The 27,331-nt window shown below is 40.5% G+C and overlaps 3 protein-coding genes across 5 annotated transcripts in view; all 3 read left to right on the forward strand.

The window, feature by feature from the left end:
* adcy1b (adenylate cyclase 1b) overlaps positions 1–13,092 on the forward strand; it is a 94,856-nt gene extending 81,764 nt beyond the window's left edge. Inside the window, exons 15-20 of the mRNA XM_066682121.1 lie at positions 3,310–3,426; positions 3,942–4,088; positions 4,183–4,281; positions 5,041–5,155; positions 5,481–5,605; positions 8,864–13,092. Of these exons, the coding sequence (XP_066538218.1) occupies positions 3,310–3,426; positions 3,942–4,088; positions 4,183–4,281; positions 5,041–5,155; positions 5,481–5,605; positions 8,864–9,217 (957 nt within the window). The 3' untranslated portion in view covers positions 9,218–13,092. The remainder of the gene's footprint in view (positions 1–3,309; positions 3,427–3,941; positions 4,089–4,182; positions 4,282–5,040; positions 5,156–5,480; positions 5,606–8,863) is intronic.
* Positions 13,093–16,161: 3,069 nt separating this feature from the next.
* LOC136707599 (uncharacterized) lies at positions 16,162–22,314 on the forward strand. Of its 3 annotated transcripts, none has more exons than XR_010804229.1 (4): positions 16,164–16,854; positions 17,916–18,232; positions 19,233–19,358; positions 19,437–19,694. XR_010804229.1 is itself a non-coding variant. In XM_066681768.1 (4 exons), the coding sequence occupies exons 1-4, from the start codon at positions 16,755–16,757 to the stop codon at positions 21,433–21,435; spliced, it is 621 nt and encodes a 206-aa protein (XP_066537865.1). In that variant the 5' UTR covers positions 16,167–16,754; the 3' UTR covers positions 21,436–22,314. The 3 variants fall into 3 exon arrangements, 2 of the variants coding, with proteins under 2 accessions (XP_066537866.1, XP_066537865.1); XM_066681768.1 differs by lacking the exon at positions 19,437–19,694 and adding an exon at positions 21,358–22,314 and having other exon boundaries at positions 16,167–16,854; XM_066681769.1 differs by lacking the exons at positions 19,233–19,358; positions 19,437–19,694 and adding an exon at positions 21,358–22,314 and having other exon boundaries at positions 16,162–16,854.
* Positions 22,315–22,812: 498 nt separating this feature from the next.
* Positions 22,813–26,950, forward strand: igfbp1b (insulin-like growth factor binding protein 1b). Its single transcript, XM_066681766.1, has 3 exons — positions 22,813–23,341; positions 24,158–24,286; positions 25,281–26,950. The coding sequence occupies exons 1-3, from the start codon at positions 22,826–22,828 to the stop codon at positions 25,401–25,403; spliced, it is 768 nt and encodes a 255-aa protein (XP_066537863.1). The 5' UTR covers positions 22,813–22,825; the 3' UTR covers positions 25,404–26,950.
* The last annotated feature ends 381 nt before the right edge of the window (positions 26,951–27,331 follow it).

A 27,331-nucleotide genomic window follows, 5' to 3' on the forward strand; every position in this document is an offset into this window, starting at 1 on the left:
AAAGAATTCTGAATGAAAACAAACATATGATGACTTTGTTTTGCTGTGAGAACAGTAGCTATCCAGAATCATCCATGTTTCCTTTAAAACAGACACACACACCCTTTCACTACTTATAAAGTCATAGTTTATTTTAAAAACCCTTACTGGTGCAGTGACACCATTGATCTGGACAGTGCTTATAGTTGTCTGAGACACATCAAGGCATTTTTGCATTCACACTACATGTATAGTGTTTTTATATGTGTCCACTTTCGAATGATCAGATTGCAATACGTTTTAAAAATGCATTGCACCCTGTTCACACCTGTACTTTATGTTTGTTGCTTATGATCAGGTCACTCAGGACGCATGTTAGTGCCAAGTGTGAACAGGGCCTACATTTGGGGTCTGTTGGTAAATAGATATCTAATCATAAAATGGAGCTACAAAGTATGTGGTTTATAATAAAATGACTAGTACATGCATGGGGCCACATTATTTTTTTCCCTCTCACCTTACTTTGATTATCTGGACTCTGTGCCCTTCATAACAGTTGAGTTGGCTCTGTGGCTCGCGCTACCTGTCTGTGTGAAATGACCTGGGGTCAATGGGGTTCTTTTTTGCGAGGACACACTGGCTGTTATTTTGCAGGACGAGCTCCAGCTAGCACATGTTGGCTGGCAGCACCTGCTTTACTGTGTGTTAGTGTTGGCTATGCTCCAAGGTGAGCAGGGTCGCAGGCTGCGTGTGTGTATGCGCACCTCCCATATTTACACGACATGAGTCAGTGACCTACATTCACCCTACTTCACTCACAAGCACATTCCTTTAAAGCTCAGATTAGGATTGTGCCGCAGTGAGGACTATTAATCAACCAACAATATTTGTTTTAATCCTATGTTATGTATATACTGTATGTACAGGGTTTTTTCCCTTTTTTTTTTGAATAGGCAAAAAAATTGCTTAAATTGTATGAACACCTTGTGTAATGACTGGACGAGAAGAAATGGTCCAATATACCCTGTGGTCCATGTTTTCAAAATAGAGTAATGGAAGAAAAAAAAGCTAACTAGCAAAACTTTATTATTTATAATTTATTATTGACAAAAGTACTATTTCACTTGTGTTTTACAGAAGCCTTGAAGTGTAAAATGAAAAAAAAAATGTTGAAAGTGCCTTCCTGAGACCAGGTTTTACATGATTTATTTTTCTGCCTGAATAATTCACTAAAAACAGTTGAACAGCTATGAAAAAACATTTTTTAAAAAGTGTCATTTTTCCTATTACAGAGGTGCACCAAACGAGTAACACAAACATAATAATTGGCAATTGCACGGTGGCGCAGCAGGTAGTGTCGCAGTCACACAGCTCCAGGGGCCTGGAGGTTGTGGGTTCGATTCCTGCTCCGGGTGACTGTCTGTGAGGAGTTTGGTGTCTCCATGTGTCCGCGTGGGTTTGCTCCGGTTTCCTCCCACAGTCCAAAAACACACTTTGCAGGTGGATTGGCGACCCGAATGTGTGTGTGTCTGTGTTGCCCTGTGAAGGACTGGCGTCCCCTCCAGGGTGTATTCCCGCCTTGCGCCCAATGATTCCAGGTAGGCTCTGGACCCCCCGCGACCCTAAATTGGATAAGCGGTTACAGATAATGGATTGTCAGCCATTTTTAAAAATATATGTTACCTTTCTGGTGCATTTTTTGATGGCTAAAATGTACAAGTGATACTAGAAATTGTTTTTTGGTGTGTTATACAGGCAGAAATATTATATATATATATATATATATATATATATATATATATATTTTTTTTTTTTTTTTTTTTTTTTTTTTCTCATTATAACCTTCAGGGCTTCCATAAATTGTAAATATGAACAAATTTTTAATCTGATGCCTGCAACACATTCAAAAGTTGTGTCAGATGCGGTAAAATATAAATGAGGGGAACGTGTATAGAATTTTCAAGTTAAATCATTTGCAGGTGAAAATATACAGTATAAATGAGCACCCACCACAGGCTCACTCTTGGTAAGCGAAGATGGGTTGTGGTTCACCAGTTTAAAAACCTTGTTAAAGAAAAACCCAGTTAAAGAAAAAGAACATGCAGAATAGTAAAAATTTGGTTCTACTACACAAATTCTTTTAAAACAATAAATAAATAAATTGTGAATCTGGAGTCAGTGAAGGACAAGGCTGGGAAACCACTGTTGAATGTACATGACCTTGGAACAGTCAAACATTTCATTGCATGAAAAACCTTCATGCTACTGTAATAAATATAGCCACATAAGCTCATGAATACCTTGGAAAATGGTTGTCACTTAACACAGTAGACTGCTGCATCAAGGAGCATTGCTACTTTAGGAATGTTTAGGATTGCTACTTTAGGATGTTTCCACCCCATCAAGTCTGCATTTCCATCCATTTAACCCAGAATGTTTCATTGTGCCCAGGACATTCTATACTGAGATTTCCATTTGCTGTGATGACTGTGTAAGACATGCCCTGAATGCCACAGAAATGAACAGTTAAGGGGGTCATATATAAGACATGATTTGAAATATACCTGTGGTAGGTACAGGACGACATCCCCAACTTAAAATGTTTGACTCCATGACTGGATCCTTGGGCAAGACTCCCAGTGCCAAATTGGCCTTCTTCCGTAACACAAACTGTAAGTTGCTCGAGTTCAGAGCGTCTGCCAAAAGGCTATAAATATAAATGTACAGTTTCTGTATTGCATCTTCCACCATTTGCCCCCTGACAATAGCTATGTCAGCTTGGCGCCATTTTCTGATAATTAACCAATACCAGGAACCAGAGAATGTTTGTTTTCATTTGGCAAAATACAGTATTTTCATGTTGGGTTCAATTTGCCCCCAGCCCAGTGCAGTATTTGAAAGACTGAGAGCTGATCTGAGGATGTGATAGTGCTGTGTGGGACATAATACAATAAATTATAGGCTAAATACCCAGAGGCCTTCTATTTTGTAACCAAAAAAAAAAAACATAAAAGCAAGAGAATGACTGATCAGAGAAGGCCTGATGGAAAAGATACTGATCGCAGGACCTTCCTCAACTTTCTCCTTATTTACCCTTAATGTTTATAAATAAATGCAGCCAAAGAAAGTGACAATATCCAAATCCTGAACAGTCTAGAACCTGAAGGGAGGGTGTTCTAGGGTATTGCTGTTTTATGATGACATCTAGTGGTCAAAAACACGAAGTTTATTTAGTGATTCTATTTTTTTTGCCCACAATGGGTCATGGGTCGATATAATTTTATCATAATTTCTGATCTTGTCCAAACAAATCTTTTCATGTTTGTCCAGGCAGAGGAGGAGAGGGACGGCATGGAGAAAGTCAAACTGGACAACAGGAGGATTCTCTTTAATCTGCTCCCAGTGCACGTAGCCCAGCACTTTCTAATGTCCAACCCCAGGAACATGGTGAGAGGGCCCCCTTAGTTACATCAATATTCAGTGAATATTTAAAGTCATTTTTAATGCATTATAACATCAAGTAAAGTGACAGAATTTACTGATGATAGGCATAGGGCGTTATAACTGAATTATAGGACATTACAGGTTGAATTGAGTTAGCCCTAAGTGGACTATAATTAAGACAAAAATAAAGTAGCATTTCCAATATTGCATGTCTTACCTCTGGGGTGTTATGTAATGTTATACTACTTATGATGCATTATTATTATGCACAAAAATAAAGCAATAGTAACTGCAGTAGTAAATGTTAATGTTAAGGATGCTTTATAACATGTTATAGACAGAACTCATTAAACAATTATATATATATATTCATTCATTCATTCATTCATTGTCTTTAGCCACTTATCCAGTTCAGGTTGCGGTGGGTTGGGAGCCTACCCGGAATCACTGGGTTCAAGGAACGTTGAAAGTATTATTGTTCTATTTATTTTTTGTTTGGTTGGTTGTTTTTTTGGCAGGATCTCTATTATCAATCCTATGCCCAGGTCGGGGTGCTGTTTGCATCCATTCCCAACTTTAACGATTTCTACATTGAGCTGGATGGAAACAACATGGGTGTGGAGTGCCTACGTCTTCTTAACGAGATTATTGCTGACTTCGATGAGGTCAGTCAGCTTCCGTTCCATCAGCCAATCCCATCCTTTACCTGCAGACCTTCTGACCATTCCCTTTTAACATCTGCTTTGTTTCATTCTCCAGCTTATGGACAAAGAATGCTACAAAGACATTGAGAAGATCAAAACCATTGGCAGCACATACATGGCAGCTGTGGGTTTGGTCCCCACTATTGGTACCAAGGTGAATGCCCCATAATAAAGCTGTAAACCTCTTAAAGCCAATCTGTATATTTTGTATTTAAAGATCTATGAAACGACAAAACTTTTCAAAACTGCTTTGAATTACACGATGTACAGGGGTTGGGGAATGAAACTGAAACACCTGTAATTTTAATGTGGGTGGTTTCATGGCTAAACTGGACCAGCCTGGTGGCCAATCTTCATTAACTGCACATTGCACCAGTAAGACCATGTGCATCCAATGGTTCAAACATTGTGTCCTGAAGGCGGTGCCGTGTATCAGGACGACAACGCACCAATACACACAGCAAGACTGGTGAAAGATTGGTTTGATGAACATGAAAGTGAAGTTGAACATCTCCCATGGCCTGCACAGTCACCAGATCTAAATATTATTGAGCCACTTTGGGGTGTTTTGGAGGAGCGAGTCAGGAAACATTTTCCTCCACCAGCATCACGTAGAGACCTGGCCACTATCCTGCAAGAAGAATGGCTTCAAATCCCTCTGACCACTGTGCAGGACTTGTATATGTCATTCCCAAGACAAATTGACGCTGTATTGGCCGCAAAAGGAGGCCCTGCACCACGCTAATAAATTATTGTGGTCTAAAACCAGGTTTCAATTTCATTGTCCAACCCCTGTAGTTCAAACCAGGAAATAATACATTCTGAAATGCACTTAAAAACCATTACAAACTGATTGTGATCACATTCATAGTTTATGCTGAATGCAGTAATCAATGGCATTTTATTGTTACAGGCAAAAAAATCCACAGCAGCCCACCTAAGCACAATAGCTGACTTTGCTATTGAAATGTTTGATGTTCTTGATGAAATCAACTACCAGTCGTACAATGAATTTGTCCTGAGAGTGGGTAAGTCATGTTTGAGCTTGGTCCAAATTAATTTGGCCCTAGTTCACTTAGTTTTCACATTAGACATCAAACCAAAAGCTTTATTTGTGACTTTATAATTAGAAGTAAACAAAGAAATGCACATTAACTGTAAAAGAATCATGTCAGTGATGAGCTACTTTGCTTGAAGTACAATGAGTTAAAAATAAAACTGACTCTTTGAAATCAGCATCATTTACAGACTCCTGTTGAGTTTCCATATTTTCCAAGCTTAACGAGCTGGCTTTGAAGCAGTGGCTATAATTAGTTATGAAATACTGATAATTGTTTGTCACTTATTCGGCAGGTATCAATGTGGGTCCCGTCGTGGCTGGAGTCATCGGGGCTCGGAGGCCTCAGTATGATATCTGGGGAAACACAGTTAACGTGGCCAGCCGCATGGACAGCACAGGGGTCCCTGGCAAAATTCAGGTGCAGAGAGCAATTAAATCTCAAAACAGTTACTCAATTAATTTCAATTTACTTCAAACCTACATAAATCATAACGCAAAACACGCATTACCCAGTGTGGTTACAATACCGTCTATGTAATTTTTTTATTTAAGTAGTTCAAACACACATAATAATGGGGGGGGGTTCCAAATTGTGCAGCCTTCTGAATGCTGGACCTACTTTCAAGATATGACTGACTCAATATTCAGTGATGCCTCAGCCATTTGAGACTGGAAGTTTAAGAGAACACAATTGACCTTTCTCTGTCTGGGTAGATAGGATGGCCAGCATTCTCCTACATCAGTCAGTGTCATGTTAGACAGTGAAGATGTCTGATACATGGCTTAACAGATCTGAGCATACAGTGCTCTACTGTATTGTGGAGTATAGTATTCAGTTGTTCAAAAACAAGCACTGGCTGGCTTCACATGATTCAGCGGAAGCATGTGCTGGATCTCACGGCATTGATTGTAGGAGTACTAAATTGCTAACAAGTGGATGTGCTTTGAATTTTTGCTACAAGGTCAAATATACAGTGCATCTCAATAAATTAGATTATCATCAAAAAGTAATTCAATTCAAAAAGTGAAACTCATTATATAGATGCATTACAAACAGAGTGATCTATTTCAAGCGTTTATCTATTTTAAATTTTGTTGATAATCCCTTACAGCCAATGAGAATGACTTTTGGGTTATTTGAATCATCAACACAACACAGGTTTCCTTTAACCTTTAAGCCTTTAAAATTGTCAGTTGGTCTGGTTCAGTAGGCTACACAATCATGGGGAAGACAGCTGACTGACAGATGTCAAGAAGGTAGTCATTGACACCCTCAGGCTGTACCCAGCATATTAATGGACAGTTGAGTGGAAAGGAAAGTGTGGTAGAAAAAGGTGCACAAGCAACAGGGCAAACCGCAGCCTCAAAAGGATTGTCAAGAAAAGGCCATTCAAAAATTTCAGGGAGATTCACGAAGTGTGGATTGCTGCTGGATTAATTATATGATGATTTGCAAATCCTTTTCAAACTATATTTAGTTGAATAAACTACAAAAGACAAGATATTTAATGTTCAAACTGATAAACTTTGTTTTTTTGCAAATATTCATTCATTTTGAATTTGAGGCCTGCAACACATTCCAAAAAAGATGGGACAGGGGCAACAAAAGGCTGGGAAAGTTGAGGAATGCTCAAAAAATACCTGTTTGGAACATTCCACATGTGAACACAGCTGAGTGTCATGATTAGGTGTAAAGAGAGCATCCCCGAAGGGCTCAGTCATTCACAAGCAAGTATGGGGCAAGATTCTCCACTCTGTGAACAACTGCCTGAGCAAATCATCCAACAGTTTAAGAACAACGTTTCTCAACGTACAATTGCAAGGAATTTAGGGGTTTCATCATCTACAGTCCATAATATCATCAAATGATTCAGAGAATCTGGAGAAATCTCTGCAAGTAAGAGGCAAGGCCGAAAACCAATATTGAACGCCCGTGACATTTAATCCCTCAGGCGGCACTGCATTAAAAGCAGACATCATTCTGTAACGGATATTACCACATGGGCTCAGGAACACTTCAGAAAACCACTGTCAGTGAACACAGTTCATCTCTCCATCTACAAGAGCAAGGTACAATTCTACCATGCAAAGCAAAAGCCATATTTTAACAACACCTTGAAATGTGGCTGGCTTCTCTGGGTCTGTGCTCGTCTGAGATGGACTGATGCAAAGTGGAAAAGTGTCCCGTAATTTGGTCAGTCCACATTTCAAATTGTTTTTGGAAATCATAGTCGTTGTGTCCTCCGGGCCAAAGAGGAAAAGGACTTTTCGAATTGTTATCAGCGCAAAGTCCAAAAGCCAGCATCTCTGATGGTATGGGGGTGTGTTAGTGCCCATGGCATGGGTAACTTGAACATCTGTGAAGGCACCATTAATGCTGAAAGGTACATACAGGTTTTGGAGCAACATATGCTGCCATCCAGGGAACGTCTTTTTCAGGGACATCCCTGCTTATTTCAGCAAGACAATGCCAAGCTACATTCTGCACAAGTGACAACAGCATGGCTTCATAGTAAAAGAGAGATGGTACTCGATTGGCCCACCTGTAGTCCAGACCTGTTTCCCACTGAAAATGTGTGGTGCATTATAAAGCGCATAATACGATAACGGAGACCCTGGACTGTTGAGCAACTGAAGTTGAATATCAAGCAAGAATGGGAAAGAATTCCACCTACAACACTTCAACAATTAGTGTCCTCAGTTCCATCCATCCATCCATTATCTGTAACCGCTTATCCAATTTAGGGTCGCGGGGGGTCCAGAGCCTACCTGGAATCATCGGGCGCAAGGCGGGAATACACCCTGGAGGGGACGCCAGTCCTTCACAGGGCAACACAGACACACACACATTCGTGTCCTCAGTTCTTAAAAGCTTATTGAGTGTTGTTAAAAGGAAAGGTGATGTAACATGCCCCTGTCCCATTTTCTTTTCTTTTTTTTGGAACGTGTCTTTTTTTTGGAACGTTTTTGGTCTCAAATTCAAAATGAGTGAATATTTGCAAAAAAAAAATAAAAACAAAGTTTATCAGTTTGAACATCAACATTGTCTTTGTAGTGTTTTCAATTGAATATAGGTTGAAAAGGATTTGCAAATCATCATATTCTGTTTTTATTTATGTTTTACACAACGCCCCAACCCCATTGGAATAGGGGTTGTAAATGAGTTTCACTTTTTGAATTGAATTACTGAAATACATTGACTTTATGCTCTACTTGACTCTGCTTACTTTGTTCTATGTAGCATTTCCACTAACAGTCTGTAACAGGAACTCTGGCTTTGAAAACCCCAACAACATCCCCTTTAACGTTAAATTTGTTTACATATCATGTAGTTAGGTGTTGTTATTTTTGGGAGTGAACCATGTCCCCTTTCAGACCGAATAGTAGAGTTTTCCTTCCTTGGGCCATCAATTCATGAAGTGGTTGAAATTTAATTAAATTTAAGAGCCTAGTCAAGTAAAATAGGAACCATGCAGTGGAAAAGCGGCAAAAGAAGTTAACATTTTGGTTCTAGAGATTAAATATTTATGACCTAAAACAGCAGGGTTTAATATGACCAAATCCCAATGCTGAGTATGGACTAGAGTGATATAAAGCCCTCAGCATTGTGCTGTGAAACATTTGTCCATACAGTGCATTTATATTCCTTCATTCCCTAATTGTGTGATCTTTGCAGGTGACTGAGGATGTGTATCGCTTGTTACAGAACGATTACGACTTGGTTTGCCGTGGCAACATAAGCGTGAAGGGCAAGGGACAGATGCTGACCTACTTTCTAGAGGGCAAGGCTCAGGGTGCCGGTCAACATGCTCCTCAATTTTCAGGCAGCATTGAGCGCAGGGTGTATGCACTGGGCCGCACCAGCAATGTCCTGACCAAAACGGCCAGTGCTTCATCTACCACCTCAGGACTGGCGGCCAGAGTCGGGGTCAGCAGCAACGCCACACCAGCCAAGAACAGAACGACCACATACATCCCTGTGGTGGGCGAAGAGGACGAGGCAGACACAGAGGAGGAAGGAGCGGTGTAGAGACCAGGAACAAGTGAGATTTCGAGCTTAGAGACAGGAACGGTGAGTTAAGCCAAAGTCAGAGTGCCAAATGGGCCAAAATATCAACAAAAGAGGAAGGAAATGGGGTCAGTTCCACAACATAATAATCAGTTTATGGGTGAAGGCCATCGGGACCCTGTTAAGGAAAATAAAATATGCTTACAATAATGCAATACAAATAAAACTCTATAGCAGCTCATCTGACTGGATATACAAGGCATGGGACAGTGTCGAAATGGGAGACCACATGGACCCCGAAAGGAGCTAATAATACAATGCACTGGGACCCCATATACAAGTAAAGTACGCAAAACCTGCATTTTCTTGCAATATGAACAAATCTTCATGCAGTGTGTCCAAACAGGATTGACGATCATTGATATCAGATTGACAATATAGGATCCAAAATATAAAAATAAATATAAATCTTTAAACAGAACTTTGTTGCAGCTTTACAAACAGGATGTAATGGGCACTCACATGTCAGTATGGAAGGCCATGTGGACCAAAAGGAGCTGAACTTTTCCCTCTCTTCTTCTTCTTTATGTTATGTGATTTCTGCAGGGAGATATTTCATTCTGTCTTTATGGACTGTCAGGGTGGACTGTGGCTCTAAACATTCAACAGCAAGAAGATTGTGTGTGCAAGACATTAGTATTGAGCACAAACTGGGCCAAAAAGAAGCAATTTTTATTTCTACTGTTATTTGATCTCTTCAGGGTGACACTTGGGACCATAAAATTGTGGCTGTCAAGACCTAACAAACAACTAGAAACACAAGGAGGAACAATAACAGTCGGGGATACAGAAATGAAGCGAAAGAAAGATGGAATTTTGTCTTCCCTTTCTTAATATTTAATTTTCTGTTTGAAGATCATCATCATCGCTGTTAAAGCCATGTATACATACGCTCCACTTGGAAGATAACAGCACTCTTTGGTTCCTCTGTTCCATCTTTTCCAAGACTAATGCTTTACTCTTTGATTAAGGGATTATTGAAGCTGGTTAATAAGGATGGACTCTTTCATGAGCAATTTTTTTTTCTGAAAATATACAGAGAACTTGCAATGCTTTAAATTATTTATCTGCATTAAGACAAGACTGGAATTTTTATGTATCATAAGCCAAGATTGAGCTGATGTAAATACGTAGATGTTCTTACTATGAAATTTGTGTATCTTTTTGTATACTCTTCAGTGAGTGTGAGTGAATGTATGTATGCATGTGTGTGAACGCTGGACCGTATAATGAAACTAGCACAAAGGACATATCCTGCACCTCCATGATAGTTTATTGCAATCTATTGATTTGATACTTTTGTTGTTATTGCTATTCATTTCTTGAAAGTTGTGTAGCTTCTGCTTAATAATGAAACCACACTTTTATCAGGATCAGGATTTTGCACCTGTGGAAGCTGAGGTACCACAGAGGCTGGGGTAGTTATTATTTTCTTTTGACTTTTCAGGTTTAAAAGCATGTGGCGCTGCACCTGTGACTTTTGTAATTTAATATTAATATATGCTGTTAATCCGTGAACACTTATCAGGGCACTTCTTTGGAATACGTTATTGAACGACCTCAAATTGAGTAGAAGCACCTATAGTGCTGTAAACATCAGGCACCCTTGAATCAATATGTCAAAGTCACACAGATCCAGTACCAGCAATGTAGAGGAAACACTAGGCTTCCACTAGAGGGTGCTACATTTAAGATAGTGTGTTAAGCAGAGTGTGTTAATTACTCATGCTTCAAAACACTTCACTTAAAGGAACACTAGGTAAGATTTTTTTTTTGTTCATCTTAGTGTAATTCATTTTTACAGCACTGAACTTACGTCGATGAGGAGGGGCAGGGTGAGGGTGGTTTCCTACTCCTCAAAGTTACATGGTGCAGTTTCTGCAGTGCTGAGCCTGGAGTAGAAGCAATAGAGGCTCTATTCTTTCTATTACAGGTCAGTGAAGAATCACAGTGATTTTGAAGCTGTAATTTTAAGGTACAAATTCTACCTAGTGTTGCTTTAAATATATTCAAGTTTATGATTTCCTGCCAGGATTATAGATACATTCCAGAAGCAGCATTATTAGACCATTCTCACAGAAATTGGAGCAGTACTACAGTGCCATTTGCACAATTCATTTTTACACTAAGGTAGTCAACACAGTTTGTATCTTCATTGTTTTTGCTCTGCAGTGGAATGCTTACTGTTTTTTTCTCTATTGCTTGCTCTGACTGATTGTGTTTCTGAGACTTCAGTGATGTCAGGAACTGTACTATACTTGCAGCAGTGCACGGCCAAGGCTGAGGAGTGTGATCAGGGTCCATTAGGAGAGGTTGGAGTGGACGGGGGCAAAGGGGATACAAGCTGACTCTGAGGACAACGACCTTGTGAAACAGGGGGAGGGTTTTCTTACACATACTTGCACGGATATTAACAAAGATACTGAAACTTTGGCAGGCACATCTTAGCCAAGTTCTCACCAGGGTACTGTAACAAACATCAGTATTTGCACTCGCAGTAACAGCCACGTACCACACGTATGAGCAGTCATCCACTTTGCTGTGTGAAGGAAAACATTTTATCCCAGTCCTCTGAATTTCAGCACTGTCCAGAGCACAATTATTATGTCCAAAAAATTGCATTTTGAGATGAGAAAGTAGAAACTAATTTTACCACGAGTGTAAGTTAATGAAGAGATTTTTAACTCATTTGACTATTTCCATTGGTTATGTTCCATGAAAGTGTCACACAACGTAATAGACATCTCCTGAGCACAATGTTCAGACATCGGCTCTTCGAATTGATACATGGAGTGATATTGTTGGACAGCCATGATACACAACAAAATGGTATCTGGACCCTAAAGCCGGATTATAGCAAGGTATGGGTTATTAAAGCTGGAGTAGGTGATCCGTTTTGTTATATTTCTTGAAACATTTTACATACCCATAGTGATCAGTAAATACAATGATCTGCTGACATAAGTAAATATTCCTATATAGAGCACAGGACATGTATGACGCTAGAGGGTAAACACTGGTGTTTAAAGCACAGACATTGTGTACCTCTCTTTGTGTGGCTTATCAAGCTGTGGTGTTCCTCTGTTTTAGAGGTGTGGCCTTGGTAGGAAGGCTGAATGTAGAGGGTAGGACATTTCCAGCTGGAATGTTGCTGGCATACACTTACTGGTTCTTACAAAAATCACCTACTCCAGCTTTAAGACCTGCACCATGTTAACAGGGATCCTGCCCAAAATCTCAAGCCTAGCTATATATAAGTCCAGACAGTGGGTGTTAATCAGCATTTTAGCACGATCCCATATCTAACGTTATTCCACCAAATCCACCAATTTTTAACATTTTTCACAATTTAAATAAAGAGGATATTTCCTAATGTCAATAATTTCTTAGAGGAAATAAACTGATGTTCAAGTTCATATCAAATCAATATGAACTGTGTAAGAAATTGGCTGGTGTTTGTTCTAATAAATAAGAAGTTTTCTACCCTGCTTTAAAGCAGAAATAATGTAAGTAAAGATTATTTATAATATCAATGGTAATCTGGACCTGGCCATTTTTTAAGTTCACACAGTTCTTGACTGCTTTTAGTGACTGGGCCATGAACCCTTCAACCTCTCCCAGATTGGCCCTTGACTGCAAACACCTATCGTCATTATAAACATGGTATGTTTCTTGCCTTATTGTACAAGCTTACAGTGACTGAAATACTTGCCTTTTAGCGAATACTCTTTGATATGCAGATGTTCTGTTTGTACATATGGTGGTGTGTGATATGTCTCCTGTACAATACAAAGCTGAGCAGTATACGATTTTGTAATGAACACAGCATTAAATTAAAACGGTTCACAGTTTAAGACGCTGTCTTTTGTAATGATTGCTTCATTTAAAATGCGAACATGGCCATGCATTGTGTAGCCAGCTGTTGGCCAATGTCTAAAATGAAAAGCCACCAGCGCAATAACAAACTCAGGTACTGATGCTGGATTAGTCATTTTGGACCACAAATTCCACTTCAACTCATCCCAAAATGAATGTGTGGGGTTTAACCACTCTAGACAACTCAGCTACTCACCCTAATGTTGGGTGAAAAAAGAGCTGACCATATACATTATGGTGTATGTGGTTTTCTCTCTTCTAAAAATCAATTAAAAATAACATGAATTGGGATGAGTTTAAACTACATATAATCAATCTGAGAATATTTAAGTCAGGATTTATTATATATTTCTATTTTATGTAAAATCAGGGTTGATTCCTACCAATAGTGACTCCAATTAACCCCTCTTAGGGGCATACCATTACCCAACCGCTCTGAAACTAACACTAGTCTTATCAGAAATATTGTGGTTTGTTGGCATTTGTACCACACAGAGGTAAGCTGCCAAAGAGAAGTGCTCATACATTCATTAAGCTCATACGTGCTCCACAATCTGAGCGTAGCTGTTCACATAAGGTCACATTGCCTTTGACAAACAGTCATCAGTGAGAGTCTTCTATTTACATGGGTAAATATTTACATCAAGAGGAAGGCCATGAGTGATGTTTTGAAGCCCTCTGTGTCCTATTGAGCAATCATCAGAGACCCCAGCTACACACTGCTATCAGTTGTTGAGTAATTCCCACACATCAAAAAAATCCCCTTGCCTTGGGGGGGAAGATAGAGGTAAGGTTTACCATTGGTTTGGGGTGTTAGAGGTGGTGCACATAACGCTCACACATTCTTCATGTTTCAGTGTTTGAGATGTACACAATGCATGGTCTTTGCTAAGGCTAATTGGAACAAGGTTACATGCCTACAACGCACATATAGCCATTTCTTGACCCTCCAAAAGCACCAATGGACCAAAAAAATATTTTCTGAATATGTATATGTAGTGTTGATAACTGAAAATAACTGATGAACAACTACAGCTGCCCTTGCACTAGCGTGCAGTGGAGCAGAACCTGAAGTTCAGCACTTACGTGCCCCTTCAAAGTCCACCGCATTACAGTGTCCTCATTTAACATTCGCTCGCTGTGGTGTCAGCACAGAACACCGTAATCAAGTAACTGAACCTGCAGGACATAGTGTGAGCACAGTCCCAAGAGAGGACTTCAGGGAAAGCACGTCTACTGTGTACAGAGGTTTGCACCATCACGTAGAGAAATCACTTCGGATCAGACTGTGAATACAGACTAAAAGGGTCACGTTTAACATGTAAACATTAATCTTCAGAAAATCGATTTTTGCAAAAATCTTTTGAAGTGTTCAAGCTTTTAATAAATCTTTAAAGAGAAACTCTGAGTCTACATGAGTCACTAAGTACTGCTGCTTAATAATAATAATGAATGAATGAATGAAAAAGAAAGATCCTGAGATTAAGGTCAGAATTCTGAAATATTCTTGAAATAATTCTGAGAAAAAAATATTTTTTCTCTGAATATTTGAGTAAAAAAGATCTGTATAATTCAGAGAATATAATCAGAATATGTAGAGAAACACTGTTTGGGTTATTATGTATTACAATATGTAGACAGACAGACTAACAGTCTGTGCGCCATTAGTGAGTTGTGAAAGAAGCAGTCAGTGAAGTGAACAGAATTATGACATGACGACCCCACCCCGTCAGTGCAGCCCCTGACTGAGATGCATAAGGCTTTAGTTTATTGTACGAGTACCAGCCGTAACGCCATGGAGCCTCGTGGGCGCCGGAGTTCCAATCGCTCTGGATCCATCATTTTTGTGATCATTGACTGATCATGGCGGCACAGTGGTGCAGCAGGTAGTGTCGCAGTCACACAGCTCCAGGGACCTGGAGGTTGTGAGTTCACCCACTCCGGGTGACTGTATGTGAGGAGTTTGGTGTGTTCTCCCCGTGTCCGTGTTTTCCTCCGGGTGCTCCGGTTTCCTCCCACAGTCCAAAATCACACGTTGATTAGTGACTCAAAAGTGTCTGTAGGTGTGAGTGAATGTGTGTGTGGTCCTAATGTGGAAGAGAACTGGGAGCTTATTCCTGAAATCTATACCATAGTATGACTTAAGGAACACACTGTATTCCAGTTACACAGTGAATTATTCCAAGATCTTTTCCTTAGAATTATTCCGAGAATATTCTCAGAATTCTGACTTTATTCTCTGAATCTTTTTTTTTTCCATGCCGTGTCCCTAAACTTTGTCGTAGTTTCCAACCTATATCAGGTGACATTAAATCTGTGAAAGTTGTGAGAGTTGTGTAGTAAATTTTGTTTTAAATCCCTACTTAAGTATTTTTCTCCGTCCAGTTAACTAGAAGTATAAAAAGCTGACCATAAATTCAGAGTATATTCGGACACTGCTACAAAATGGCGGAACCGAATGTTTCGGACACAGTGGCGTTTATGCTGCGTTCGAGAGATGTCGGAAACTGGGAAATATCATTTTCCGACTTGTAAATTGCATACGAATGGCGCACTAAGCATTGACCACTGCTAAAATTGGGATTCTAGGTGATACACGAGTTTACGAGATGTGACGTATATCGCGACCTTTTTCTTCTTCCCCTGGAGAAAATGGCAAATATGAATTTGTATCCCTTCATTATGTGTGTTTTCTGTAAATAAAAGTCAAATATCATGATCAGATTTGTTAGTACTCAAAAAGAGTTTAGTTGCTATTTAACCATAAATCACTTTTTGTGGACATGTTGGGTTGAGTGGGTGGACCTTCAGCCAAGCTCCCGAACGCAGTGACCTAACCATCTGGTGTATACAACTTTCTAACCTCCTTCTAAGACCCACCAATCCTTGATAAAAATACATCTTCAGGGGAATAAAAACACTGGCAAAATGCAAACAAACATCAGTATCAAATAACTGCAAAGAGTAAAGAAACACAGAATTTTAATATTTTTGTTTGCCAGTTATTTTGAAAGAAATTAAGCAACATCAATTTAAAAAGTTCACACATAAACACAAACTATTTATTACTGTATTCTGGTGGCTGTTCATGTGGCGCACTGTGCAGCAGAATTCTGATTTTCCCTGTCTGCTCAGCTGACAACATTTTTCACATATACAACAGTGTGTGTCAACACCAGTCCTGGCTCTTTCCCTGCTTTAACACACTCACTGCGACTCTGGAAGGACTTTTAATTAACTGATTATTTAAAGCAGGTGTGTGGAGAGATGGGATAGATGTAAATGTGCAGAGCAGGTGTGCCTCAAGGACCAGAATGGAGAAACACTGATCTAGAGAGTGGTCAAAGAAACAGAAGTGGCTCATCTGTGGCAAAGCTGAGCAGTCTTCTCCAAGGTGGGCTGGTGTAACTGCAGGCTTTTGTTCCAAACAAAGGAAGCACACCTGATTCTGCTTGTTCAGTTATTAGCTCTGAGTCTGATCATGTGAGCTTCCGTTTTGTTGGAAAGAGAACCTGCAGCTACTGTGGCCCTTTGCTGGTCCCCTTTTGACTCAGTTGTTTTCTAAGAGTGTGGATCGTTTTTTAATGTCCTGCCTCTGGACACCCCTGTACTGGTCATCGTTATGCACCTTCTTGGCACGATCATTGAAGATGATGAATCTGAGGCATTCCTGCAAAGATCTATGCTTGGGCAACCGGAGCCACCTCAGTCTTCACCACAGGGTTGGGTTGCCATTTTCAGTTCATTTAATTCTGCTCATTTTCACATTATGAATGCAAAGCACAGGGGTGTGTGAGATTGGGTGTCGAGGGTTACACTTGAAATTTAGGATGTTTAACCAACATACTCTACCGTTTTACTTATTCAAAGTCCTCCCAGGTAGCTAGGTCAGATGCAAAAACACAGTGATACCAAGCTGAGAAGGCAAAGGCTAGGACATGCATTACCCTCTTCATTTTGAAAATGCCACTAAAACAACTGTCATTCAACAGCTTGGCATGTTTTTAAGAGAACACTAACTGTCCAGCGGAATGTTAGCTGTGATGGCAGCTAATAAAAAGCACTGTTGGCTACAGTGTGCTGAAGGATGGAAGATGATGGCTTGCCCAATGTGACATGCAATTTGAATCAACACTGAGGACGACTGACTTCCAGCCTTAGATGATTGAGGCATTCAAGGATTAAACTAGCAGTCTACCAGTGATGAGGCCAATTCTTAGTAGCATCACTTCGGAGCCCCTGAAAATGACCATCTATCCTTAAATATCACTACTAACTTTAGGTGTTTTGCTCAATGGACCTTGGATAATGTGGTTTTCTTGCTTAAAACCTAGAGCCCAGAGCCTACCAGGAATAATTGGTCGCAAGGCGGGAATACACCCTGGAGGGGGCGCCAGTCCTTCACAGGGCAACACTCATACATTCACACACACAGTTACACCTACGGACACTTTTTGAGTTGCTAATCCACTTACCAACGTGTGTTTTTTGGACTGTGGGAGTAAACTGGAGCACCCGGAGGAAACCCACACAGACACAGGGAGAACACACCAAACTCCTCACAGACAGTCACCCGGAGCAGGAATCGAACCCACAACCTCCAGGCCCCTGGAGCTGTGTGACTGTGACACTACCTGCTGCACTGCCCAAATATAACATGCTCTAACATATTTCCATTTTTCATTGTTAATAGTTAACATAATTTAATTTCATCAGTTGAATTCTTAGTTTGTCTCGTAAGTGATTTTTGAATTGATTGGCCTATTCCAACTTTATTCACCAGACATCAGAAAGTCCAGCCACTTGACTAGCTCTGTGAGTCATGAGACTGACTCGCCCCACTCTGAGAAAAGAGACAGCTCAGGAAAGCAACAGAGGCAAGAAAGGAGTGTCTCCAACATAGGTTCGACTTCAGTGGCCTTAACGGTCCAAAATGATCTAAGAAAGCAGTATGATGAGCCAGTTCAGAGTTCTTCAACACCAGAACTGTCCAGAAGCTTTACGGTGGTGGCCTCCACAACACCAGAACCAAGAACTTCCAGGAGTCAATCTCTGGGAAATGTATCTGGATCTGTGGAAACAGTGAGTGATAAACTGAAGGTGAAAGGTTATTCTCTTCTTACTTTGTGCATATGTTTGCTTATTGTGTTCATATTTTCTATAGTGTTTATGTTGAAAAAAAATGACCATCTCCCTAATTTTTACAGATTTTACTTAAAATTTACTAAAATAGTTCTCGTCTGAAATCAGTGTGTGTTGTTTCCATGCTGCAGTGAAGCCAAGGCAGTCTCCGTACACCCTCCGTAGGGCACAGTGTAGATCGTAAACAACATTTCCTCCCCTAACATAGGTTGTTGTTGGTAGAAAATATATTTTTAGTCAGCTGTTAAGGTCACATTTCCATGTCGAATCCATGTCTAATTACTCTCTGTGCAGTATTTCTAGTTTTATTATCTGTGATGTGCACCATGTAGGGTGTATGGTGCTGTGTGGGATGCAGCTAGAAGCTACTGACTGACACAGATAGTTGTTTTAAAAATGTCGCAGACAAATGGGTCAGGGATCCATACTTTTTTTGTTTTTGTTTGAGTTGCATGTTAGACTAATGAGTAGGTCCCCTTTATGGAGGCTATACAGTGGTGTCAACTGCAATCCATGGATTCATTACTAGCATTACACTAGCCTCGCAGAAGAGTTGAAGCTGGTACTGTAGCAAAATCCACGTTTGTTTTGATTGCATCACTGCAGCACTCAAAATTATCCACCATCCAGATCATACTGGTGTGTGGTGGTGCTATAGGGGTCCTGACCATTAAGGAACAGGGTGAAAGGGATGGCCTACAGTCTGTGACTATAGAACTACAAAGGGTAAACTTGTGGTCAGTGGATCTGATAAAACGCACAGTTAGTGTAGAAACAATTTGGTCGATCTGTGTATAGTAAAAATGACACATGCATGTAGGTAGACTTTCTTGCTTAGGTTTATTCAGCGTTTTCATCCATAACCATAAAGTAAGTCAAGCTTGTTCACTTGTTACAACTTTAACATCTGTTCATACGATGAAAAAATGCTGAATGCATGTTTTATTTAATTTAATAGTCCACCTCAGCCAAGGAGGTTTATACAAAACATCTAAGACAACGCTCTATGACTCATAAAGAAAACGGAGAGGCACCAAACCCAAAACAGAGACAACGCAGAAGAAAACGCAGAAATCCTACAGAGGTGTGTTGCATCACTAGACCTACAAATGAAATATGGCCTTTCTTACTACTTCAATAAAACTAACAAAATATATCCCAGGTTCTAAATGGTCCCAACACATTCAGCACTGCTCAAGTTTGGGCTCGCCAGTGGTCCGGCCACCCTTCTGAGAATCCCAGCATCATCTTCCACAAGACTGCCTTAATCTTAGCACCGTGTTTTGGCTTGTTAACCTGGACTGCAATGAGCTTGCTTTACTCCTGTCTCTCATAGATGAAAATCTTTAATTTTAGTTTAAAGGAACACTAGGTAGTAATTTTACCTTAAAATTACAACTTCAAAATCATTGTGATGCCCCACTTACATGTAATAGGAAGAATAGAGCATATGTCATTGCTATTCTGGTCTTGGCACTGCAGAAGCTGGACTGTGTATCTTTTGGAGGAGGGTAGGAAACCACTTGCATTCCCCGCCCCCACCCCACTGATTTCCGTATATTGCTGTAAAAATGAATTACACTAGGGAGAACCCCAGGAGCATAACACCTAAGTCTTAGCTAGTCTTCCTTTAAAGGGACAGTGGTGTCCTACCTACTCCCCCTGGAGTAGCAACAACAGAGGCTCTGTTCTCCATATTACAGGTCGGTGAAGAAGCTGTACATTTAACATAAAAATATCATAGTGTTCCTTTAAATGATGTTGACAAACAGCACCTTGCACGGTTGGTTGCAGTGTCACTTAAAATTTAAAAAAAATCCTGGTTCTGCTTATGCGAGGCTATTATCTTTTTTTTACATAAATTGTACTTACTGGTGCTTATGATTGGAAACTAGGGTGACCAGATGTCCTCTTTTACCAGGCCATGTCCTCTTTTTTAGACTTAAAAAATGTCCGAGCGGAATTTCACAAACGTCCGGGATTTTGTTTTTCTAGAGCTTACATAGAACTTCGAGAAGTTTCGTTCACAAGCTAGTCCCGCCCTCCCCTACTCCGATTGGTTGGCTTGAGTGAGAAGGGGGCGTGGTGAAGGAGCCTAAAATCTTCGGATTGGACGGTCTGACTGTAGAGCTTCCGTTATTGGTCAATAACCTTCTATGTAAACATTTAATTGGTCAGTCTGCACATCAGTAGTCCTCGTTTACGTCAGGCAAAGCTCATGTACCCACCCTCATCTCGAGCAGCTATGCCGAAACGTAAATGTAAGTTCTCGGATGAATTAAAAAGAAATTCCCATGTTTTCCCATGTGTAGCAAATAAAGGTGTAAAGGACATAAAAGCACACATAGATTCAGAGCACACAACGGCAGCGAGGGGCGAGAGCTCATAATGCTAGTCCTGTGAAGTCCTAACCACTGAGGACCAGGACAAAAGGGGACTGGCAAAGTATGCAGAGCAACATATGGACTACACTCTAATTTGAGCACTACAAAGTGTTCCTGTATGGTCAGTGGAGCTGATAAAAAGGACAATGAGTGTAGATACAAAGAGGTCATTTAATTATGATTAATTTGTGTGTGTGTGTGTGTGTGTGTGTAACCCTTTACCTCCAAATTAATATAGTCCTATATTTAAAAAGGAAATTCTTATCATGTTTATACTTTTGCAGCTGTATTGATCTTCAAGGTGCGTCACAACTGGCGCACATCCACGTGTGTTGAGTAAGTGGGCCAAGAGCATCTGTGTGTCAAGGGCTATGCAAACTAATGAATCACCAAAATCCTCAATTACAAAAACAAGTACTAACCTCACAGGGCTTTGAGAGTCCATCAGTTCTATATTTAATTACTGCCATAAACCTTAAATATGATGGTAAATCAAAACATTTCACAGCAAAGTTTAATTGGAATTTTGCCTTCCTTTAGCCATTGATCTTTGTCAAAAGTTTATTCGTTGTTAGGGTCTAACCTTTGTTGCTAAGAGATGTTACAATGATGTAACACAGGTGTGTTAAAGACCTTTGGTTTTACATTCTCAAGTTTAATTGTGTGTGTGTGTGTGTGTGTGTGTGCGTGCTCCTGCAGGATGAATTTCCTCAGTGGCTCATCAACCTGATGACTGATATTGAAGAAGCCACGGAGCATGAGCTGACTGTGGAGTGAAGACCCCTGGGGTGGAATAAAGAGGAAAATAGTTTCACTTTACATTTGTGTTTAAACGATATTCAAAATTTCTTCTGAACATTCCTGTATTAAAAGGGTGTTTGTCCTCTTTACTACTGTAACAGCTTCCCCTCTTCTGGGAAGGTTTTGCACTAGATGCTGGACACTTCTCTGAGGATTTGATGGCATTCAACCTTAAGAACAATAGTGATGTCGGCTTCTGATGGTACTGGGACTTTAAGCTCATGTATGTCTGCTGCAGAAAGTCCCATATTCATTCATTCTATTCTATGGAGATTGTGCAAGCTGTGGGTACAATTGAACATTAAAGGAACACTATGTGTTTTTGTTTGTTTGTTTGTTTCCATGATCTTCAAAACCATTGTGATGCTTCATTGGCCTCTACCAGGGAGAATACAGCCTCTGTTGTTGCTGCTCCAGGCTTAGCACTGCAGAAACTGCACTATGTAACTTTTGCAGGAGAGCAGAAACCACCCTCAACCCACCCCCTTGATTTGAGGACAGTACTGTAAAAGTGAATTATACTCTGCCACTGTAGGAGCAACCAGAGGGGAAATACCAAATCTTACTTAGAGTTGCTTTAATGTGATTGCACCTTTAAAGGAGCTGAATAAATAAGCAATAAAGGTGTCTACAACATTATTGGACAGTGTCTTAGCACTGACCTGTTCCAGCTTGTTACAGACAGAGAGAGACCTCTTGTTTTCCAGACACCATCCTTGACTAGCTGTTTTTCTTTAGTCTTGCACAATCTCTTCCCATAACATGAGGGTGTATTGTTAATCATTTGCTCACCATATGTACAGTATGTCTTTTATTCACAATAAAGCACTAGTCCAGTGACCCTGGATAGCAGCTGTCCTCCAAAACCCACTTTTAGACTGGAATCAGTTCAGTGTCCCACACTCAGAGTTCAAAGCCATGAAAGATTAGCTGATGAGATGAATACTACACCAGTCAATACGCTAGTCATATATTCATTAAAACCGACACATCTTAGAGCTGATATACATCCATTTTATCAGCTCCATTGACCATACTGGAGCACAGTGTCGTTCTCCATTTACAGACTGTAGTCCATCTGTTGCTCTGCATACTTTGTTAGCTATAAACATTCACCAACAGTTCAAACGCACCTTTGCGCGTTTTACGCATGCAGCACACGACTGTGTGTGTGTGTGTGTGTGTGTGTATGTGTTTGTGTGTGTGTGTGTGAGAGAGAGAGAGAGAAAGGTGGGGACGTTAAGAGGTCAAACATTAACCCTGTACAGGGTATAAAAGCCCGGCGCGCGCTCCATGGGCCAGTAAACTCCACAGCTGAGAACCCCATTCCGCTCTCTAACTCTCACTTTAACATTACCTCTGAACCATGCGCTTACTTCGGCTCGTGCCCGTTCTCGTGCTCGTGACCTTCCTCGTGCCCGTGCGCCCTTCTCCTCTGGCGCCCGCGCCGTCGCCTGCTCCTATCCGCTGCGTCTCATGCACGCAACAACAGCTGAGCGCGTGCCCGCCAGTGCGCGCCCGCTGCGCCGAGGTGGTGCGCGCATCCGGCTGCGGCTGCTGCGCGGTGTGCGCGCTCTCGCTCGGAGACGCGTGCGGCGTGCACACGGCTCCCTGTGGCTCGGGCCTGCGCTGCGCGCCTCGCGAAGGGGATGCGCAACCCCTGCGCGCGCTCACACTCGGCCAGGGCGCGTGCACGAAAGAGCAGCAGGAACGACGTGACACGGAAGAGCGGGACGATGATGCGCTGACGATGAAACACAACAGCGTCCCCACGGATGAGTCCGAACACGAGCAGCTGCACGCGCTACTCGGACTCAACGGAGAGCCGCACGACAGCATTCGGGACCGAGCCAATGCCATCCGCAAGAAACTCGTGCAGCAGGTGAGAATGAGACACACTCACACACACTCTCTTTCTTTGTTTTCATGCATTTTACATTGACTTCCAATCATTATATGGAGACTTCCTTAGATAATACTGCTCTTATCCCAATAATCACCTTAAAATGTGAAGATATTCGTGATCCCAATAATGTGGGTGTATAAACAGGTTTTGCTGGTTCACATAATGTGTTCCTTTTATATATACATTAATACTGTATGTAATGATAGCACATTTTAATTAATTTGTTGGTTAATTTATATTATAGAGCATACTTTCATATAGATACACTTTCCTATTGATAAACTACACGTGTTGTTATTAAACGTTTCTCTGCTAGGGGGCGCCATTACAACACCCTTTGGTCCTTGTTCCGTTTCAGAGCCATCCCTCTGCCTTGATGTTAGTCTTCCTCTTTAACAAGGGGCGCTTTTTAAACCCTTTTAAACCTAGTTCTGTTTATAATGCTGTTCTCCAAATATAATCCCACCTTTGATGAAGCTTATGTTTATAAATCTTAGGCCATATCTCAGTTCATAGCCTAGGTTAAAAATCAGGGTCATAAGCATTAAAATCATAGATTAGAATTGGGTCAAACTTCAGTACTCGTTTTGCGTCCTTTCTTCTCTACACCGTACTTCAGTTGTATCCAATCTGTATGGACATTTGTACAACAGCAATTTTCCCAAAGGAGGTTGCCATAACTTGTTCAGATTTTAGAATGAACCGTTGCTGAGGGGCATTGCTGTAAAAATCCCTGTAAAAGTGGAGTTCAAGTTAAGTCAATGGCTAATGAAGTGTGTTATTATTCCTCAGGGTCCATGTCACACTGAGCTGCACAGTGCTCTGGACACCATTGCTACCTCTCAGCAGGCTTTAGGAGAGAAGTTCTCAACCTTCTACCTTCCCAACTGTGACAAACACGGTTTCTACAAGGCCAAACAGGTTAGCTTCTGTGCTAATGCGACACACCAATTCACACAATTTCCCCCTCACCCCAAATTTAAGTAGATCAGTGAAGGCTGGTTTACTGTCAGAACTGTAACTGATTTTGCTCATAAGATCCTCGGAACAACTACAAGCTAGTTTTTTGTTTAAATGTTTTTAGTAATATTATGCTAACTGCTTAGTTTGAGCAGATCTGAGATGATGAAAAAGAGGACGGGGGGGGGGCTACTGACGTGCAGACTGACCAATTAAATGTTTACAGAGAAGGTTATCGACCAATAACGGTAGCGCTACAGTCAGACCGTCCAATCATAAGATTTTAGCCTACTTCACCACGCCCCCTTCTCAGTCAAGCGAACCAATCGGAGTAGGGGAGGGCGGGACTAGTTTGTGAAAGAAACGCTTCTCGAAGTTCTATGTAAGCTCTAGAAAAACAAAATGCCGGACGTTTGTGAAATTCCGCCCGGACATTTTTTAAGTCTAAAAAAGAGCACATGTCCTGGTAAAAGAGGACGTCTGGTCACCCTATAACTGCTGTATAAAGTCCCATTGCTTGTAATCTATCTACATTATCTGTGAAGCTAAGCGCAACTGTGACGCCAAAAGGGAAAAAATATCTAATATATAATAATAGCTATAAAACTTAAGAGTAACATTCTAAAGCCTACATGGCACCAGGATAGCCTCCAATAACTGCATAATGCAAGACAAACATTTATAAAGACTTATTCCAATAAGGTTCACGTGTTATGTTTTTGTCATTTCACCTGAGAACCTTTGAATGCTCATGAAAATCTTATGTAGGTGTTGAAAATGCTGTTTAGCTTTTTATATTTTTTGGTAAAAACATGTATTATGGCTTGAAAAAGGTGTTTGATTTATTATGACGTACATGCTGTTGACCAAATGGCCTCTAGGTTCAATTTGTGATGTTTATTTTTGCATTGAATGTCATAAACTGGGATCAAACAAATCTCTTTCTCCCTCTTAGTGTGAGACCTCTCTAGTGGGTCAGCCTCCTCATTGTTGGTGTGTGTCCTGGAATGGAAAAAAAATGGAAGGCTCCAGTGGTGTGTCTGTAGATGACCTCTGCCATCAGGAGGTCACTCACTGAAGACCATCTTCATCTCTCACACATCTTTTTCCTGTGAGAAACGGAAATTGTCCTTAATTTATTTTTTGTCTTTTGTTTTTTGACTTATCTCTTCTTATTTATTTTATGTGTATATATGTTTTCTCAGATAATAATAATTTTGGATATTTATAGAGGATATTTTGCTTATAAACAGTAAAAGAAATTACTGTTATTTTTGTTGTTCCTGTAGGGTAATTTATTATTTTATATAAGCAACTCCAGTGCTGAAGAACTACACAGCTGTGCTTCAGCCAGATTCATCTATTTGGAAAATTAAATATTAGGGAAATGCATTGCCGTATATTTAAATCATACATAAAATGTCCTGTGCATAAGTCAAATGTTTGGGGACACAATAGTCCATTATCTTACATTGAAAATTTCTCCTGAAAATTTCACTTAGTGGTTGTTTTGACAGTAAATTAGGTACATTAACTGTTCTTTGACATTAGCACAGTTCTGTATATATGGAAAATAGGTTGCTTTCAGAACAGGCCCATCTTAGTCTGATCTTGGATCTGTAGTAAAACAGCTTTGCCCATTCATTTGTTTTATGATGTGCCAATATGTTATACGTCCCTCAAACATTCTGCCTCAACCTACTGCTAGCTGTTTTCTCGACCCACTTTCCTGCCCCTAAAAGGAATAGCTTTGGATTTTTTTCCCACTTACTTGGGACAACTGCCAATTAATCCCAGATGTTTTGAAGTAGATTGCAGTTCTGGCCTGTGTTTGTGGCTCATATAAAACTTCTACTGCCACAAAAGCTCTACCAAGTGCAGGTCCCTGAGCCTGGGCCCAGGCCTCGGGCAGGCTCTTGGTGCCAAATCGCTTCCTCTCTGTGTCCGCTCTCCTCTGAGGCCACAGGCTTGGTTGGATGGACGGTATGGCTGTTGTTCTGGAAGCTGTGCATATGAGTTCCTGCTGCTTTTGGAGAACAGGTGCTGCGGGAGCTGTTTGAGCCAGAATGTAGATCCTGCAGTCACATTTTCAGCTGAAAAATGACACTGGATGCAGGAACACTTTATGAATGCTTCTCCGGTGTTGCATCATTCTGAGATTTACACAGGAAAATTGAGAAAAATGGTTTATAAACTTTGTAAGCTCTCTGTAAAAATAACTATATAAATAAATAATACACATCCACTCTAAGTGAACGGGGTGGGGAAGGGGTTGCGTTTATGCAAGACGCCCTGCAGAATGCCACTGAATAGTTGGCTCATTTTCAATTTCAGTGGTCAGCTTGGCCATTTCTTGAAACTTAGCACCTCTCTACTTTCACACAGTCTCTGAATGGACTTAAGAATTTAGCATGTGTGGAACTAATGTGCTGCTTTATTTATTTTTCCTTCCATCAATGCCACAATGTCATGCTTCAATGTTCAATGGAGACCCAGATACACTGATAAATATTGTGTGTGTGTGTGTATATATAGTTTGTTTTTTAATCTAAGAACCTATTATCAACATATGCTACTTAATTTTAATTTGTGTTGTCTTAAAGGCATATTTTCAATAAATTCAAAAACTGTGATGTATACTTGTGTCCGAGATCTGAATTTAATAGAACATTGAACCCTCAGGGGTTTTGTCACGAATGCAAAGCTGAGTGGCACCCCATGCTACTGAGTGAATGAGTGAGTGACCTATGGAATTACAAGCTATTTCCGTAAGATGCTTTGAATCTACATACAATACTACTTTTGAATTAATCACGCAAGCCTCATGCTAAAGAGGTGTTCATTAAATTAGTTTTATTTACTGAAAATAAACATATACACAGATAATGTTGCCCTTGTAAAAGGCAGTGAGAAATTCAGACTCCTATATACATACTTTGCAATATACAACACAAGTTAACAATGTCTAAAAAGGTTCACTTACACGTTATGTTCTAAATGTCCTCA

Source organism: Hoplias malabaricus, chromosome 9 (assembly GCF_029633855.1).
Source record: "Hoplias malabaricus isolate fHopMal1 chromosome 9, fHopMal1.hap1, whole genome shotgun sequence".
NCBI lineage: Eukaryota > Metazoa > Chordata > Actinopteri > Characiformes > Erythrinidae > Hoplias > Hoplias malabaricus.

What these genes read in the sequence shown, in the direction of transcription:
- LOC136707599 (XM_066681768.1), top strand. Translation starts at nt 16,755, where the DNA reads ATGCACCTTCTTGGCACGATCATTGAAGATGATGAATCTGAGGCATTC. An exon ending in ACCTCAGTCTTCACCACAGG is followed by an intron (nt 16,855 to 17,915) that starts GTTGGGTTGCCA and finishes TTTATTCACCAG; the next exon opens with ACATCAGAAAGTCCAGCCAC. An exon ending in CAGTGAGTGATAAACTGAAG is followed by an intron (nt 18,233 to 19,232) that starts GTGAAAGGTTAT and finishes TTAATTTAATAG; the next exon opens with TCCACCTCAGCCAAGGAGGT.
- igfbp1b (XM_066681766.1), top strand. Translation starts at nt 22,826, where the DNA reads ATGCGCTTACTTCGGCTCGTGCCCGTTCTCGTGCTCGTGACCTTCCTC. An exon ending in GCAAGAAACTCGTGCAGCAG is followed by an intron (nt 23,342 to 24,157) that starts GTGAGAATGAGA and finishes ATTATTCCTCAG; the next exon opens with GGTCCATGTCACACTGAGCT. An exon ending in GTTTCTACAAGGCCAAACAG is followed by an intron (nt 24,287 to 25,280) that starts GTTAGCTTCTGT and finishes TCTCCCTCTTAG; the next exon opens with TGTGAGACCTCTCTAGTGGG.